Source organism: Hyperolius riggenbachi, chromosome 9, assembly GCF_040937935.1.
Source record: "Hyperolius riggenbachi isolate aHypRig1 chromosome 9, aHypRig1.pri, whole genome shotgun sequence".
In the NCBI taxonomy this organism is placed as follows: Eukaryota; Metazoa; Chordata; class Amphibia; order Anura; family Hyperoliidae; genus Hyperolius; species Hyperolius riggenbachi.
The window spans coordinates 152,911,333-152,929,126 of NC_090654.1; the positions used below are offsets into that span (position 1 = coordinate 152,911,333).

General features: G+C 45.6%; 1 protein-coding gene across 1 annotated transcript in view; it reads left to right on the forward strand.

The window, feature by feature from the left end:
* Positions 1–501: 501 nt before the first annotated feature.
* PHF2 (PHD finger protein 2) overlaps positions 502–17,794 on the forward strand; it is a 762,463-nt gene continuing 745,170 nt past the window's right edge. The window contains exon 1 of the mRNA XM_068253616.1: positions 502–831. Within this exon, the coding sequence (XP_068109717.1) occupies positions 734–831 (98 nt within the window). The 5' untranslated portion in view covers positions 502–733. The remainder of the gene's footprint in view (positions 832–17,794) is intronic.

The window sequence follows — 17,794 nt, forward strand, 5'->3', positions numbered from 1 at the left end:
AGTTTTTTAAAATGCGTGGAAAAGCAGGCAGCAAAATATACAGTGCCAAGTTATATATAGAAAGAAGTAAGGTAACTGTATACAGTAAAGAACTATGTACATATAGAAGCAAGGGGCCATGTGCAGTGGTATATACAGAGAAGCAGCAGTGGTTTTAAGATAAGCAGGGCAGCAGTGTATTTAGTGCAGTGATACACAGAGAAAAGCAGAGAAGTCGTGTATACATTGCAGTCTACACAGAGAGAAACAAGATAGTGCAGTAGCAAGGCAGGAGTGTGTATAGTGCAGTGTGGTAGCTGCAAAGAAAAGCACAGCGGGAAAGTAGACAGGAGCAGGGGACATTGTGCAGTGTTGAATACTTGGAGAAGTAGCCACCAGTGTATATAGTGCAGTGTTATATACACATAGAAAAGCAGGAAGGCAGTGTACAGAGTGCAGTATTATGTACACAGAGAAAAGCAGGGCGGCAGCATCTACAGTCAGTAGAGAGAAGCAGGGCGGCAGTGCGGAGCTGTCACCAGGGGGCACACAGACAAAGCCTGTCCCCGCTCCGAACCCCGCTCAGCCGCCACCTCCCTCGCGCTGATCCGGGAGGAGCTCGGGGAAAGGAGACAGAAAGTTGCCCGCATACCCCCTCCCTTCCCCGCATTTTGTCCGCTCCCGCCCGTGCCCGGCTCTCCCCAGTGTCCAGTCCGTCCCTGGCTGGGAGTGTTGTTGTGAGCGGGAATCTAACATGGCGACGGTGCCTGTGTACTGCATCTGCCGCCTGCCCTACGACGCGACCCGTTTCATGATCGAGTGCGACGCCTGCAAAGACTGGTTCCACGGCAGGTAAGGAGCGGGACGGGTGAAGCGGGTGTGCGTGTGTGTGCGTGCAGAGGAGGGAGGGATCTTGCTGCTCTGCTTTCTCCTCGCTACCAGGCCTATCTGCTCCTCTTCGGGGTGCTGCGGGACTCCCGGCTGGATGTGGGAGGCATTTATTGTTACCCGGAGTGCTGTGCCCAGTACCGCCGTGTTTACCACCCACCCCCATATGTCTCATGGTCATAAATTGAGGGGGATCTACATCTGTGCTTTTTGGGGGTCCTTTATGTACCAAAGTATCCCAGCTGTGTCTCCCACTCGGGCGATCTAGCTTTGCTCACTGCTGTGGTTCAACGGGTCGGGGGGTGCCTGGGAGAGGGGTAGAGGGTGTCCGTGCATTGTGGCGTCCACTATGATTACTGCTGTTTGTTTATGGTTGGAATGACAAGCTGCCGCCTCCATCTCGACTCTCCTTCCTCTTTCCCATGGAGCGATTTCTATTGTATTCTGCTTCTCAGTTCTCACTGTCACTTTGCGGACGTCTGTTGTTTATATAGCCTTCTGTATGTAGTTACTATTGTTCTCTAGCTATACGTGCTTTTAAACTCATAACCCCGAACTCTCACCATGCTGTGTTTTACGTCCACTCTCTTGTTTTTGCGTTTCTTGAGTATTTGAAATAATTCATTTACTGCTGATGCTAAGACTTTGATTTCCCGTGTTTTCTGGTTAGATGGGTCATTTTCTAAAAGGGCGATTGCTGAGTTCTCCTTAAATTCATGTCTGCAACAATCCTGCTAAATGCAATTTTGAAAACATCAGGCTGCCAAAAAATGGCTCGGTAAAACTCATCAGTTTTTTGTAATGTCCACGTTCCCATTATTTTATTTGTATCCGCTGGCATTCAACCTGTTTTATGGCACCAGGTGCCATTATAAATAGTGGTGCATGTTGTCTAAAATGTAGGCGAGTGGCGATAATCTGCTTGAATGTGCTTAACTTTCGTGGGCAGACCCCTTTTTGTTATGAATATCTGAATTGTAATAGACACAAACCTGCATGTTCATGGTGGGAACAGTAACCTATAGATAGCTCTTCAAAATGAATCGAACAAAGCTGTTTATAGTCTTGCTGGTGTTAACCCTTCTGTGGTCATTATTGTGGCTTTGATAGAACACAGTCATTGATGTTTTCTGTGAACACACCATGTAAACAGCTGAAGAGGCTGTGCTGCCATGAGTGCTTTTTGGTGGTACATCACCCTTCCTGTCTCCAGTTGCTGTGCTTGGAACATACCCAGCCTTTTGGCATCCACCGGCAGGATGAAATCTTGCTTCTCTACTGATCTGCAGTGAATGGTTTTAGTGGGGATGAATGGGATCAGCTGGTTTTGCTCTAGCTGCTTCATTGACAGACAAACAATGAGGAGCTTGTGCTCCATTAACCACTTCCTCACTTGTACTATGTGCTGGCCGAGACAAGTACCACTGCACTCATTCCCAGCAGAGATGGGGACTCTACAGACTGAGGCTTTAAGAATAGGAGTGTTTGATATTTAGGCTGTTGCCAACATTAATAGCATGGCAATAGCCTCAGTGTAAAAATAATAATAAATATATATATATATATATCTATCAGGTGCATTATTTGATGAGTGCAAGCTGCTTAGGAGAGACTGCCCTTGCTGAAGGCCAGTTAAATGACACGTTAATGTTTAGATGATAAATTGTGAGCAGGCATCACTAAGGAAGTGGCAGCAGACCAAAAAATGCTTAAAGAGACTCTGTTACAAAATTTTCAGCCTTATTTCTTCTATTCTATAAGTTCCTATACCTGTTCTAATGTGGTCTGTCTTACTGCAGCCTTTCCTAGTTGCACAGTGGCTGTATTATCTCTGTTATATAATGTAATCCTTCTTTCCTTTGCCGGGTTTGTCGGCTGAGGCAGGAATGTGTTGCTCTTCTGTGATAGGATAGAAGCTATACAAACCCTCTCCAGGCCCCCTGCAGGCTCTGTATGAGTCACAGATTGAGCTTCTCTCAGCCTATCACATGCTGGTTAGCAGCCCTGTCTTTTGTTTGTAAACACTGCCTAAAACTGGCAATTACAAGCCAGGATTTCAGCAGAGAGTGGCAGAAACAACAAAGAGAGGCCCAGGAGAACATAATGAATAGAATGGTATGCTTTTTATTTTAAGAATTGAGTACAGATTCTCTTTAAAGGGAAGGTTCAGGGAGGGTGGAGAAAAAATAAAAATCAATTTCCACTTACCTGGGGCTTCCTCCAGCCCGTGGCAGGCAGGAGGTGCCCTCGCCGCCGCTCCGCAGGCTCCCGGTGGCCGACCCGACCTGGCCAGGCCGGCTGCCAGGTCGGGCTCTTCTGCGCTCCAAGTCCTGGTACTTCTGCGTCCCACGCCGGCGCGCTGACGTCATCGGACGTTCGCCGGGCTGTACTGCGCATGTACTGGCCAGGTCGGGTCGGCCACCGGAGACCACCGGGAGCCTGCGGAGCGGCGGCGAGGGCACCTCCTGCCTGCCACGGGCTGGAGGAAGCCCCAGGTAAGTGGAAATTGATTTTTATTTTTTCTCCACCCTCCCTGAACCTTTCCTTTAAAGGACAACTGACGTGAGAAAAATATGGAGTCTGGGGTGTAACTAGAAATCACTAGGCCCCCCCTGCAAAACTTTGTATGGGGCCCTCCCCTCCCCCTTGCTTTCTGCACAGGTAAACTGTGAACCAATGTTATTCGGTTGGCTAGTGCACACTTGAATGTGTTTTACCCATGCAGATAAAAACAGACCGCAGTGAAGCACTGCACACATTTTCTTTATCAATTACATTAGCTTCTGTGATAAAACACACATGGTGTATAGAAAAAATGCACACAGAAAATGATCAGTCCCAGCTTTTTATTACATTCACTTTGTCCATTTCTTTTGGAGCAGAACTTGCTCTGCAGGTTCCTCCAGCATCACTAAAGTACAGAGCACTTGGGGAAGAGTAGAGAGGTTGGCGGCTGGGCACTGTACACAAGAGCCTGCTGCACACTGAATAGGGACTGTCTACAAAACTTTGTCTACAAAACTTTGTATAATTCTTTATCCGTGGCTGTGCAGATGCAGTCATTAGATCATTTGTGCAGAGAGCAGAAAGATTTTTCTCTTTGTGCCCTTACTTGTCAGTCTCTCAGGACAGGGAAAATAAACTTTTGCCCCCACAGTGCCCCCTGAAGCTTCTGGGCCCCCTGCGGCTGCAGTCTATTGTTACGTCCCTGCTGCCATATTTATTTCCTTTTGTTGCCTGACAGTCCTGCTGGTCTATTTGACTGCAGTAGTGTCTGAATCACACCAGAAACAAGCAGGCTTTGTTCACATCTAAAATCGCTGACGGCCACGTTTTGCGATTTTGAGAGTGATTTTTCTTTCCCCCTTCCGGCGCTTACCTGCGCGCTACGATTTTGTGTAAAGCGCTTTTTTTTCAAAGCGCTTTTGCTGAGCGATTTCTTTTTTTTACTTCCTGACGCAAGTCAGGAAGGGAACTCTTTGACCCGGAAAAGAATAAATACAATGTATTTATTCTTAAAAGTGCGAACGCAATCGCCACAAAAGAGATTTTGTGAGTGTTTTGCGGTTTTCCTATACCTTCCATTGTAGCAAAATCGACCAAAAAATGGTGCAGGCAGCACTTTGGTCAGCGGAAAGCTGACGAAACACACAGATATGAACAGTCCCATAAATTTTCATTGCACAAGCACTTTTAATGCAATTTTTTTAAAATTGCCAGCGCAAAAACGCCCTAGGCGTGAACAAGCCCACATGCAGCTGATCCTGTCAGATCTGACAATAATGTCAGAAGTACCTGATATGATGCATACTTGCTCAGGGTCTATAGCTAAAAGTATTAGAGGCAGAGGATCAGCAGGATATCCAGGCCACTAATATTGCTTAAAAAGAAAATAAATATGGCAGACTCCATATACCTCTCACTTCAGCTGTCCTTTAAGATTTCTTGTGCGAGATTTATTGACACATCCAAATGAAAAGTGCAGCAAATCAGATCAAATCAATGGCATTCTTTGAAGCGGATTATCACGTTTGCTTTAATGAAAGGGACCATGCTGGAATAAAGCATTGATTTCTCAGCACATCTTGCATGTATGTCATTTGGATTATACTCGGAGAGCTGTGTGGGGTTTGACTAGGAAACTTTTTCAAAGCATTGTTGAAAAGTCGGTCAGACCAGGAGAAAGGTGGTACACAAATGATGGCCATATCAGTAATTCATTCATCAAAGGTTTGTCAAGTTTCTATGTGTTATGTACCAGCTATATTTACTATCAGGGATGTGCTCACGAGTAGTGAGCTACTCTAATTTGTCATTAAAATGAGGCTTAATTGCCTCAGGTGTGTGGCTGGGAGACGAGGGGTTACTTCCCCATAATTCTGCTGGTTTCTATGCGTTTCACGTCTCACACGTGGCCTATTGGACACGTTGCAAGACTCTAGCGCGCACTTCCTCCCTCCGGCTTGGAGGAAATGCGCGCTAGTGAGGCTTGCAACGTGACCCATAGGCCACGTGCGAGACGTGATACGCATAGAAGCCAGCAAAATTCTTGGAAAGTAACCCCTCATCTCCCAGCCGCACACCTGAGGCAATTAAGCCTCATTTTAATGACAAATTCGAGTAGCTCACTACTCGTGAGCACATCCCTGTTTACTATAGCTAGTCAATGACTACCTTATATGTTGAATACAAGTAATTTGCTGTGTTGTACGTGTATTAGTTTGTAGGGCAGCTGGATGGCATAGTGTTCATAGTGTGCCTCACAGAACTAGAGTTCAGGGTTCCTTTCCCCGATAGACACTGCATAGTTGGTAGGGTTTAGATAGTGAGCTCCTCTGAGGGATTGATAGTGACGATTATGTACTCTGTAAAAACACTGTGAAAGATTTCAGTGCTTTTTTTAAAGGACCTCTGTCACAAAAATGTTAAAATTTAAAACATGATGTTTGCTGTGTGTGCCTCATATTCTAGTCATTGCATATTCAGTTTCATATCCTACTGTACAAATGTTTGTCCATAGTTTACCAGTGCACTAATGCACTGATAACAGGCAGGTAAACAGACAAAAAGAGTTTATTTACATACTCCAAATAGATGCAACACGTTTCGCAGGCATATCCTGCTTCATCAGGCTATAGAAGGAGCATATGACTCATACAGGTCTGATACAAAGCTTAGCGCCTCTGTGAGAGTTACTATTTATGTTGAATATCAATCAACAGCATCTTGTGTCTACTTCGAGGGGGTAAGTCCACTGCTACCTCTTCCTTTTTAACAATTTTAGCTATTTTTATCCTTCTGGCGCCTCTGTTTACCTGCACTTTATCTCAGTCCTCCCTTGGTGGAGGGGATTTGGTAACCCTGGATTGTGAGTATTATATTATACTTACCTAATCATACCCGCATTTCCAGTACATACTACACTATTCTGGGCTCTCGGTGTCTCCTTTTATATCTAATGCACTGAAGTCAGTCTCCAGTTGTAGATGATACAAGTTACTACAACAAATTACTGATCTACAGCAAATGTCTTTGCTGTGTTAATTGCCATTCAGGCACCTCTTTGTGCCGTTCTCGTTATGCTGTTCTCTTGTTTAAAAACAGTAAATAGATTAATAAAAATTAGCACTCTGTATGATGTTAAACACTTCCTAATTTACTCAGTAAGGTATAAAAAAATATACAAAGAACAATAACTGAAAAAAAAAATCATCCAAAATCCAGTTTATAAGGCTTATCTACAGTATACGGATATCTGGTTACTGTAGGCTAATATAGTGATAGGGAGTTAATTTGTTTTTCCTTAAAGGGGACCTGAACTCTTGCACTGGGCAGAAGGAAAACATAGAGGAATGCACCCTGTATGTATTTAGAGAGTTTAGCTTGTCTAATTCCCCCTCATATGTGCCTAATCACCAGTTGTAATTTAATCCCTTATCTGTGTCAGCTGACTGCCATGGCAGAGAAGCTAATTTGTAAATACAAGATGAAAGCAGGAAGTAGAAGTAGACAGACTGCCGATTTATTGAATTTGTATCAGCTGTAACACAGATTTTTTTTTCTTTAAAGGTTATTATGCTGTTGCAGAGCAATTACCGCTGTAATTTGATCTCTCAACTGTGTCAGCTCAAAAATCTCTGCAGCTAATTTGTAAACACAGGATGTTATCAATGTAGGAAGTAGACACCAGGACTGTGGAGTCGGTCCAAAAATCCACCGACTCCGACTCCTCAGGTTAGAATTTCACCAACTCCGACTCCTCGACTAATTTGCATATTACAATCTTGTTGATTGAAAGTATGTAACATGAAATGCAAAACTGCATGAAAACTGCCAACACTTAGGAATTTTAAAAGATAACGGAAGTGAGAATGATATGGAGGCTGCCATATTTATTCACTTTTCAACAATACCAGTTACCTGGATATCCGGCGGATCTTGGTAACTTGATCTCGGCAAGAAAGGCCGCAATAGCAGCATAGGGGGCGATATTGTGGCTGGGAACGCAAAGAATCACTCGCATTCCCAGCCTGTCGGCTCCTGATGGCGAAACCGGAAGTGGTCGCCGGCGGGGACGGGAGGATCGGAGAGACACGGCGAGGGCACCGATCAGCTGCAGGGGGCTGAGGGAAGCCCCAGGTGAGTAAAACTCATGCCTCTTTAAACTAGTCCTTGGTAAGAGACCTTGTAGAAGGTACAGACAGGAACAAAGAACATCTATCAGGCCCTAGTCCAGTGATGGCGAACCTTTCAGAGGCCGAGTGCCCAAACTGTGAACCAAAATCGACTTATTTATCACTGAGTGGCAACATTACAGTGACCAGATTTTTCTGGGTTCAACCTGGGATGGGGGGGGGGGGGGGGCTGCGGGTGTTTGCGGCGCGCGTAGCCAGCCGTGCCGAATAATGGGCGTGGCCATGATATTGTATGTGCGGAGCTAACATAATGATGTAACAGCGAGGCATAAGAAAGCAGTGTTTCCGCCATGATGTGGTGAAACGAGGATTCGCATCATGGGTGTGCAAAAACTGTGTGAAGCTATTTATTAGTATACCGTAACCCAAAGCAGCAAATATATCCAACTATGACCGTTAAGTAATACATGCAGCAACAGTTACCACAGACACCAGAAAATAAACGCAATGTGGACAACATTTTAGCAGAAAATAACGCAATGTGGACATTTCAGCAAAAAATAACGCAATGTGGGCAACATTTCAGCAGAAAATAACGCAATGTGGGCAACATTTCAGCAGAAAATAACGCAATGTGGGCAACATTTCAGCAGAAAATAACGCAATGTGGGCAACCTTTCAGCACAAAATAACGCAATGTGGGCAACATTTCAGCAGAAAATAACGCAATGTGGACAACATTTCAGCAGAAAAGAACGCAATGTGAATCAGCATTTCACCTGCAAAAAAAAAGAATTTACTCACCTGACAGAAGTCTCCTCTCCCGGCGGCGACGCACAGCTCCACGATTACCTTCCTGCAGCCAGCCGAAAGTTTTGCGCTGACAGGACGTGCTGACGTCTGACCAGGTGCCCCTGTGAGCAGAGCGAGGAGGGGGTGAGGGCAGAGCTTTCAAAAACCTCTCCATGCATGGATGCTCATTCTGCTCCGCTCCCCCAAGACAGATGGCATGCGGAGTTCTCGGCAGCGGGGGTTGTTAAGATTTTAGTGGTGGTAGCGGACACCGCACGTGTGCCCACAGAGACGGCTCTGCGAATTAGGTGGCCGCAGCATAGGTGGCCAGGGATAGGTGTAGCCAGGATTGGTGCCCGCAGTATAGAGAGCCAGGGGGACGCAGCTGCAGGGGGTACAAAACAGATATTCAGAAGCGACACAGCGCTCACCACCTATTTATCAAGTCCTTCCAGTCTGCAGCTGACTGCCAATTGAGAGCAAAACCAATCAGTCCTCCTCACACCCAAAGTAGTTTCTTCGCAGCAGCTCTTCTATGGTTTGGTCCTGTGCAGTATTAAAGACCTGTGTAAAGAAAGAGTGGGCACATAGAACTTTGTTACCTGCACCTCCACGTATGTGGTATATCTGCTGTGGTGCAGCTGCAGAGTCCAATATGTGGGCAGAACCACTAGAGATTGCCGGCAGCCAGGTCCTCCACGCTGTACTAGCTTCATAGCACCCAGGGGGCGATGTTTCACGGAAATAGGACAAGAACAGGAAGTAGAATGAAGCTAGTACAGCGTGCAGGACGGACCCGGCTGCCGGCAAGTGAGTATTTGCTTATCCTCGCCGCTGTTCGTTCGCCCGCCGCTCCGCCCCCATTAGCCCCATCCCCCGAAAACTGGTAAAACAAGATTGTGCATGGTATAATTATCATGCACAATCAAACTGCGGTATATCGTCAAAAGGGTATACCGCGGCAACCCTACTGCCTATAGAGCGCACCGTAGTGGTTGCAGCTCTGGCGCTTTAAGTCCGCTAGGAGAAAAGTGCAATATAAAAGGTACCTATATATCTGGCGATCATGGGAAGATTCGACAGAGACAAATCTCTCTGTAATCGAATCTGATTAGAGAGAGATCTGTCGGCTGCTCATACACCGCAGGCCGATTCCCGATCAATTTCATGCTTGCCCGCCCCATCCTCCCTTCTCCCCCCGTGCCCGGTGCAAGCGATACATTACCTGTCAGCAGACTCCGCTTGCTTCGGGCTCCCTCCGCTGTCCATGCACGCACGCCCCACGTGATTGCCTAGTAAGGACGTATGTGCTGAGGAAGCCTGGAGCAGGCGGAGGCCGCGGACAGGTAATGTTTTGCTTCATTGGGCATCGGGGGCATTAAACATTAGGGGGAACAGCGCGGGAAGTTCCGTCGCATTCGTCCCAATATCGTTTGCCGCAGCATGTTTAATCGATTAATGCGAGCAATTTTGGCCCGCAATTGGTTGCATTGTTGGTCGGGCATGCACTTGGTGGCACCAATTTTTATCAGATTTAGATTATAATCGAATTGGATGGTCGATCAGCCGACACGTCGCCTGTGTCTTGTCGCTCTTATCTCCTCAGTCTCTCAAGTTCAAAAAGCTTTGTTCTATGGTTCTACTTTCAACTCCCTACTGTGGCCTCCACCCCCAATCCCTGCATCTCTGCTGAAGACTTTGTCATCAGAAACCGCTTCACTGATACTCTCCCATCCAGTTTCAAGCAAGCTGTTCTTTATTGTGCTGGTATGCTTTAGTTTTATTTCCAGACATTGTTATAAGTATTTACAAACTAGAAAGTCATGGATCTTCTTACCTACCTTTCACTTTAATGAGCTGCTACAGAGGTGTATGAACAGTGAACTGTCATGTTTATGCAGCTCTAACCTAGAGAAATTGACTTGTTCGTCTTTTTGTCACTATACTACTATCATATATTTTTGCACGGACATGCAGAACTTTTATAACCTTAAATTTAGTTTTCAGTAGAGCTGCCTATGGTCCCCTGACTGCAAACAAAAAGCACTGGTTTATTAAAGCGGACCTGAACTCTTGCACATGACAGAAGGAAAACATAGAGAAATGCACCCTGTGTGTATTTAGAGAGTTTAGCCTGTCTAATTCCCCCTAATCTGTGCCTAATCAGAAGTTGTAATTTGATCCCTCAGCTGTGTTGGCTGACTGCCATGGCAGAGAAGCTAATTTGTAAATACAAGATGTTAACAATATGTGTACCTCCATGAAAGCAGGAAGTAGAAGTAGACAGACTGCCGATTTATTGAATTTGTATCGGCTGTAACAAAGATTTTTTTTCTTTAAAGGTTATTATGCTGTTGCTTATCTTTTAGAGCAGAGAGGAAGTTCTGAGTTCAGGTCCACTTTAGCATTTGCAAAATGTAGTCGGAAGTAGGGTTGCTGCATTATTGAGGTATACCGCGATTTGATTGTGCATGTTAATTATACCATGCACAATTGCGTTTTACCGATTTTCGGGGGTAGAGCGGACATGCACACACAGCGGCTGGGGTGGGATGCAGCGGCAGGCACACGAACAGCACTGGGGAAAAACGTATAAGACTACTTTTTAACCCTTGAAAATCTTCTGAGAAGTCAGGGGTAGTCTTATACACCGGGTGTCTTTGAAGCGGTGCAGATGAGCATGTGCGAGATCTGAGAGGCAGAGAAGGTGGTAAATAGGATACAAGGGCGGGCCAAATGGGTGAAAGAGGCGTGTTTTATGGGCACAGCACAATCTAATCTTCCATACCGCTCTGATAAACAGGGAGACAAGGAGGGTTGACAAATCCGCTTATGGAGAGGGAGAGTTGACCAATCCAACCAGTCAATCACCTGTATACTGTTATATACTGGGTACCACATACAGTACAGCACCAGCATCTATTCATCCATAGCACCAGTATATGATTTTTTAAAATGTTTTATTTGATGTGCGTTGGAAAAGGGGTAGTCTTACAAGAGATATCGGCGCGGGAGTCTTGGGTGCAGGATACAGCCGGTATATGGCTGATCCTGCTGCTACACAAGTTCCCGGCTGTATTAGCAGTGGCTGGATGGTGTACTGGTTAAGGGCTCTGCCTCTGACATGGGAGACCTGGGTTCGAATCTCGGCTCTGCCTGTTCAGTAAGCCAGTAATTCAGTAAGGAGTTCATTGGGCAAGACTCCCTAACACTGCTACTGCCTACTGAGTGCGCTCTAGTGGCTGCCTCGCAAGCGCTTTGAGTCCAACAGGAGAAAGGCGCTATACAAATACTGCCATTATTATTATTAAATACTATTCCCCCTCAATAATTCGGCTTTCAGCAATTGCTGGAAGCCAAATTATTGTGTTGTAAAAGTAACTTCAGCTTCGTCTTCTGACGGCGCCGAAGTTACTTCCTGTGCGCTGCTGTAGCCGTAATTCATGTTACGGCCTATAGTGGTGCTGGCTGCGCCCAAGTCTCCAGCGCCGGATTCACTGTGTTTGTAGTCTGATACGGCGAGTATATCCCAAACTCTATATTTTAGCTGGAAAAGTTGGGGGGTCGTTTTATACGCCCAGTCGTCTTATACACCGGAATATTTGGTATTCACTTCGCTGGATCCATCGTGTGTGTGTGTATCCAGCGAAGTGAGCATTTGTTTACCCCGCCGCTGTTTGAGCGCCTGCCGCTGCGTCCCACCCCCATTGCTGTGACCCCACTCCCCTCCACCTGGCTACCTATACTGCGGGCACCTATTCCTGGCTACCTATACTGGCTGCACCTATTCTTGGCTATCTATACTGGCTGCACCTATTCTTGGCTATCTAAACTGGCTGCACCTATTCCTGGCTACCTATACTTACGGGCACCTATTCCTGGCTATCTATACTGGCTGCGCCTATTCCTGGCTATCTATACTGGCTGCGCCTATTCCTGGCTATCTATACTGGCTGCGCCTATTCCTGGCTATCTATACTGGCTGCGCCTATTCTTGGCTATCTATACTGGCTGCGCCTATTCTTGGCTATCTATACTGGCTGCGCCTATTCTTGGTTATATTGGCTGCACCTATTTCTGGCTACCCATACTTGGGCACCTATAGCAGGCTACCATACAGGGGCACCTATTCTTTGCTACCTTTTACTGTGGGCACCTATACCTGGCTACCTATACTGGGGCATCTATGCCTCGCTACCTACACTGCGGGCACCTATTCCTGGCTAACTATACAGAGAGCACCTATTACTGGCTACCTATAATGGGACACTATTCTTGGCTGCCTATTCATGGCTACTTATACTGGAGGCTGGCTACAATACAAGGGGGGGGGGGTGAGGGAGTGGAGCTCTATAAAACCAGTGCCGGAGTTTTGGCCGCAGCTGGCGCTGCCATAGGTCATAGTAGGAATTACGGCTATAGTGGTGCTCAGTGAGTAATTTGAGTGCTGTCAAAAGACAGAACAAATTACTATACTATAAAAACTCTTTATTTCGACCATCAGCAATAGCTGGAAGCTGAAATACATCGTTCACCACTTTACAACTTTACACAGTGAAATGGGAGAGGGGGGGGGGGGGGGTAGTATTTAATGCCGCCAGGACTTTTGCAGGAGCAGGGTAAGCCATTTTACATTTTTTAGTGTAAGGGGGGAGGCCCGGGTCCAAATAATTGTGTAATACTGTATACCGTCATACTGTGGTCTTTCTTTCTTACGGTTATCGTACCGTGAATATTCATACCATTGCAACCCTAGTTGGAAGCAATCTTTTTCTGTAAGGTGGTGGGTCTGAATATTTAATTATGTAGTTGTTGCCTAAATGGTTGAAACAAAAAGCACAGCCGTGAACAATTTCTATGGTAACCTTTCTTGACTTGTGCCAAGGGCTCTGTGCTTAGTGACAAGAAATTCGCTCTAATGGAGAGGATAATCACTTTACTTTTAGACCAGAGAAAACAAAATGATCAGTTTTCTCTTTTGACTGTGGGCAAAGCCTCACCTGGTTGCCGCCACACGCACTTGACACTATCTGAACCAAATACGTTTATCTTGGTCTCATCAGACCACAAGACGTGGTTTCATTAATCCATGTCCTTAAACTGCTCTTCTTCAGTAAACATTTTGCAGGCTTTCTTGTGCATCATCTTTAGAAGAGGTTTCCTTTTGGGACAACAGCCACACAGATCAATTTGATGCAGTGTGCGGCATATGGCCTGAGCACTGACAGGCTGACCCCCACCCCATCGATATCTGCAGCATTGCTACCAGCACTCATATGTCTATTTACCAAAGACAACCTCGGCATGATACTCAAATTCTTTGGTGGACTGCGGCGAAGCCTGTTCTAAGTGGAACCTGTTCTAGTGGCAGCATATTCCTACTGAAACCCCTGCTGTTTCAAAGCTACGTTCACATTTGCAATTCTTGTAACCCAAAGCGATATCTATAGATGTGGGACTGCGATCTGACTTAGCAGATAGGGATGGCAGTGATATTGGGAACACCCAATACACCCTTTAGATTTCTGAAACAAATGAGAAAGAATGATTATTTCAGCCAATTAAAGTCAATGCCATGTACATAGTTCAATTGCTAGTACGGTAATTTTAAACCAAGTTATGATAACCGTGTTCACTTAGTGAACGTGGAGTAAATGCTGGTGTCCATGATTATATTGCAAAATTTTAAAGGGCAGCACTAGGCAACCACATGAACCTACTCTTTCTTTCTCTCATGAACGGACAAGGTTTATCACCACATACAGCTCCATTTACAAAAAATTGTGACACTGTAAAATGTAAAAAGTTATTGGGGGACATTTATCAAGACTGTCTGAGACAAAATATTGGTAGCTTTTTAGAAATTCGTGCAGAACTGTCTCAGACATCTTAAGAAATCGCTAGATAGTGCCATTGCCTTCTTAACCACTTGCCGACTGCACACTCATACCGTGCGGCGGCAAAGTGGTAGCTGGAGGACCAGCGACGCAGATCTGCATCGCCAGGTGGCCGTTTCCTGTTAGATCACGGAGCGGGTCTCTGTGAATAGACTAAATGTAAACGTAGGAGACATTTGTCTCCTTTGTTTACATTATACGACGCTGCTGCGCCTGTCACTGGCTGCACAGGACGGATAGCGCCCTGTGCAGCCCGGATCATCAGGGGTGAGAGGGAGGAGAGGGAGGGGGGAATTTCGCCACAGAGGGGGGCTTTGAGGTGCCCCCCCCCCCCCGCAACATGCCAGCCAGGAGGAGCGATCAGACCCCCTCTGCACATCATCCCCATAGGGGTGAAAAAAGGGGGGCGATCTGATCGCTCTGCGTGCCAGCTGATCTGTGCTGGGGGCTGCAGAGCCCACCCAGCACAGATCACAAAAAATAGCGCTGGTCCTTAAGGGGGGTAAAGGCTGGGTCATCAAGTGGTTAAACTGTTAGGAATAGGAGGAGTTATGGTACCCATGCACGGTACAATATAAACATTCAATTTGGTACTTATCCGTTAGCCGGGCGCATCCGGCAGGTGGCGTTAATTACTATTCCCCTTCCAGGCCGACATGGATAGTAGGGAAAGATGTAACTCTGGTGGAGTTTTGTCGCCACCTGCCGGATGCGCCCGGCTAACGGATAAGTACCTTCAATTTTCCTGTTTTTTCAACCAAAACAATCACAACAAATGAAAGGTGAAATTTTTTTTTTTCAATCAAGAAAAACAATTATCCCATTTTTTTCTATAAAAATCTGATCAGACATGTTGGAAAAATCTTTATATTTGATCTAATGGAATAATCAAACTAAATGATCTAATCAAAAATAATGAAAAATTGTACCATGTATTGGCACCTTTAGGAAGGTTTCTCAGACAGTTTGTGAGGGAGTTTGCTGTTGCTGAGGAAACCAATGCATCAGCTGTATTGCATCAGTGTCCAGCACTGGAAAGGTTAAAGGGAGCCTAAACTGAGAAGGACATGTATTTTTCCTTCTAAAATAATACCAGTTGCCTGACTCTCCTGCTGATCCTGTGTCTCTAATACTTTCAGCATGCAGATCAGGTGCTCTGACTGAAGCCAGACTGGATTAGCTGCATGCTTGATTCAGGTGTGTGATTCAGCCACGATAGCAGCAAAGAGACAACCAGGCAACTGGTATTGTTTAAAATGAAACATTCATATCCCTCCCAGTTTAGGTTCCCTTTAAGTACAGAACAGATTCACAGGCTTCAGCAGGGGGGAGGAGCACTTCACAAATCATGTCTAGTCTACACTGCATAAGCTGTGTAGGAGTGCTACTAAAGAGGAACTGAAGTAAGAGGTATACGGAGGCTGCCATATTCATTTCTTTTTAAGCAATACCATTTGCCCGGCAGCCATGCTGGTCTATTTGGCTGTAGTAGTGTCTGAATAACAGCAGAAACAAGCATGCAGCTAATCTTGTAAGATCTGACAATGTCAGAAACACCTGATCTGCTGCATGCTTGGCCAGGGTCTCTGGCTAAAAGTATTAGAGGCAGAGGATCAGCAGTACAGTCAGGCAACGGGTATTGCGTAAAAGGAAAAAAATATGGCAGCCTCCATATATCTCTCGCTTCAGTTGTCCTTTAAGCACTTCTTAATGGATTTGCACTTTTTTTAACCATTTCTGCCGCCCGGATGCGAAGCTCTGCTGCGGTGCCTCGCTTCGGTGCACGATCGCGGGCGCGCCTCCGTGCTGTCCCCCGGTAGCCCTGGGATCAGTGAACGGGAACATAGTTCCCGATCACCGATCCGTGTCCCCAGCAGAAAACCCGAATCGCTCTTACAAGAGGCTTCAGTCTTTCTGCACGTAAAATTTTCCGCGTCCCCCTTGTGCTTCAGGTTAGCGAGAAGCACAAGGAGGAAAAAAAAAACTCAAGGTGGCCATCTTGAGGCCAAATAGTACAACTACATCTACATATTTTTTACATTACAATTTACACATATAATAACATTAAAAAGTAACTGTTTATTTTTACACACCAAAATATTACCCAAATAAAAGTTTTAATGGAAAAAAAAATTACAATAAAAAAAAGAAAAAAAAAGACATTAATAGTTACCTAAGTATCTGAACTTTTTAAATATGCATTTGAAGGGGGTATACTAAGAACATTTTTTTAAATTATAAGCTTGTAAATAGCGGTGGACGCAAAACGGAAAAAATGCCCCTTTTATTTCCAAATAAAATATTGGCACCATACATTGTGATAGGGACAAAATTTAAATGGTGTCATAACCGAGACAAACGGGCAAATAAAATACATAGATTTTAATTATGGTAGTGTGGATTATTTTACAGCTATAATAGACGAAAACTGAGAAATAATGAATTTTACCATTGTTTTTCTTATTAATCCTGTTAAAATGCATTTATAAAAAATAATTCTGAGCAAAATGTACCACCCAAAGAAAGCCTAATTAGTGGCGGAAAAAACAAGATATAGATCAATAAATTGTGATAAGTAGTAATAAAGTTATTAGCGAATGAATGGGAGGTGAAAATTGCTCTGATGCATAAGGTGAAAAATCCCCACGGCTGAAATGGTTAAAGAGAACCCGAGGCTGCTTTAAAACCAAAAAAAGCATGCAACATGCTCCATGCTGCTTCCCGGATGCCTCTGTGCTGCTCCACGCCGCCCTCCATGGCCCCATTCATCCTCTGCAGCCTCTGATCAATGAATCCAAGATGGCCGTGAAGTACTTCCTGGGTCACGGCTTAGTTGCCGATTAAAGGAGGCGGGGGAGTGAGGTGAGGGAGCGATGCAGGGGAGGCGAGGGGAGCTCTTGATTAATGGCTGGCATGTAAACAGGAGGCTAGCAACAATCAAATTGTTTGTCACTGTTTTAGAGAGGACACAGCAGAGCAAAGGGGGGACTGGCAGCAGCACCAGAAGGACACAGAGGCATGTCATTGGGCAGAGAACATGCCTCTGTGTCCTGTCTAATCTAGAATGTAAAGCCACCTAGGGTACTCTTTAAAGAGAGACTGAAGCAAATAAAATTTGCTATTGTTACCTTGTAATTAGCTTCAGTACCATCACTAGATGTAAAGCGCCTCATCCCCATCGCAAAACGAGCACTTTACACCCCCCAAATCCCCGAGGGGCAATCCGTCCGGCGCTTCCTGAAACAGGCAGAGCTTTCAGTTGCAGCTCTGCCTCTTCTGATGTCAATTGCGGCAGATCGCCGCCTCTCCCCGCCCCTCTCACTCTTCCTTCACAGAGAGGGGCTGGGAGAGGTGGAGATCCGGGCGGCGATTGATGGCAGGAGAAGCAGAGCTACAGCAGAAAGCTCTGCCCTTCAGGGCAGCAGAATCCATGACCAAGTTGGTCGTGGATGTTTGCCCTGGGATTTGGGGGGTCTAAAGCGCTCGTTTTGCGGCGGGGATGCGGCACTTTACATCTAGTGAGACTACTGAAGTGAACTACAGTGAATCTTATAAGCTTCACAGCCTGGAATATGCTGAGATGTCTCAGAGCAATATTTAAAA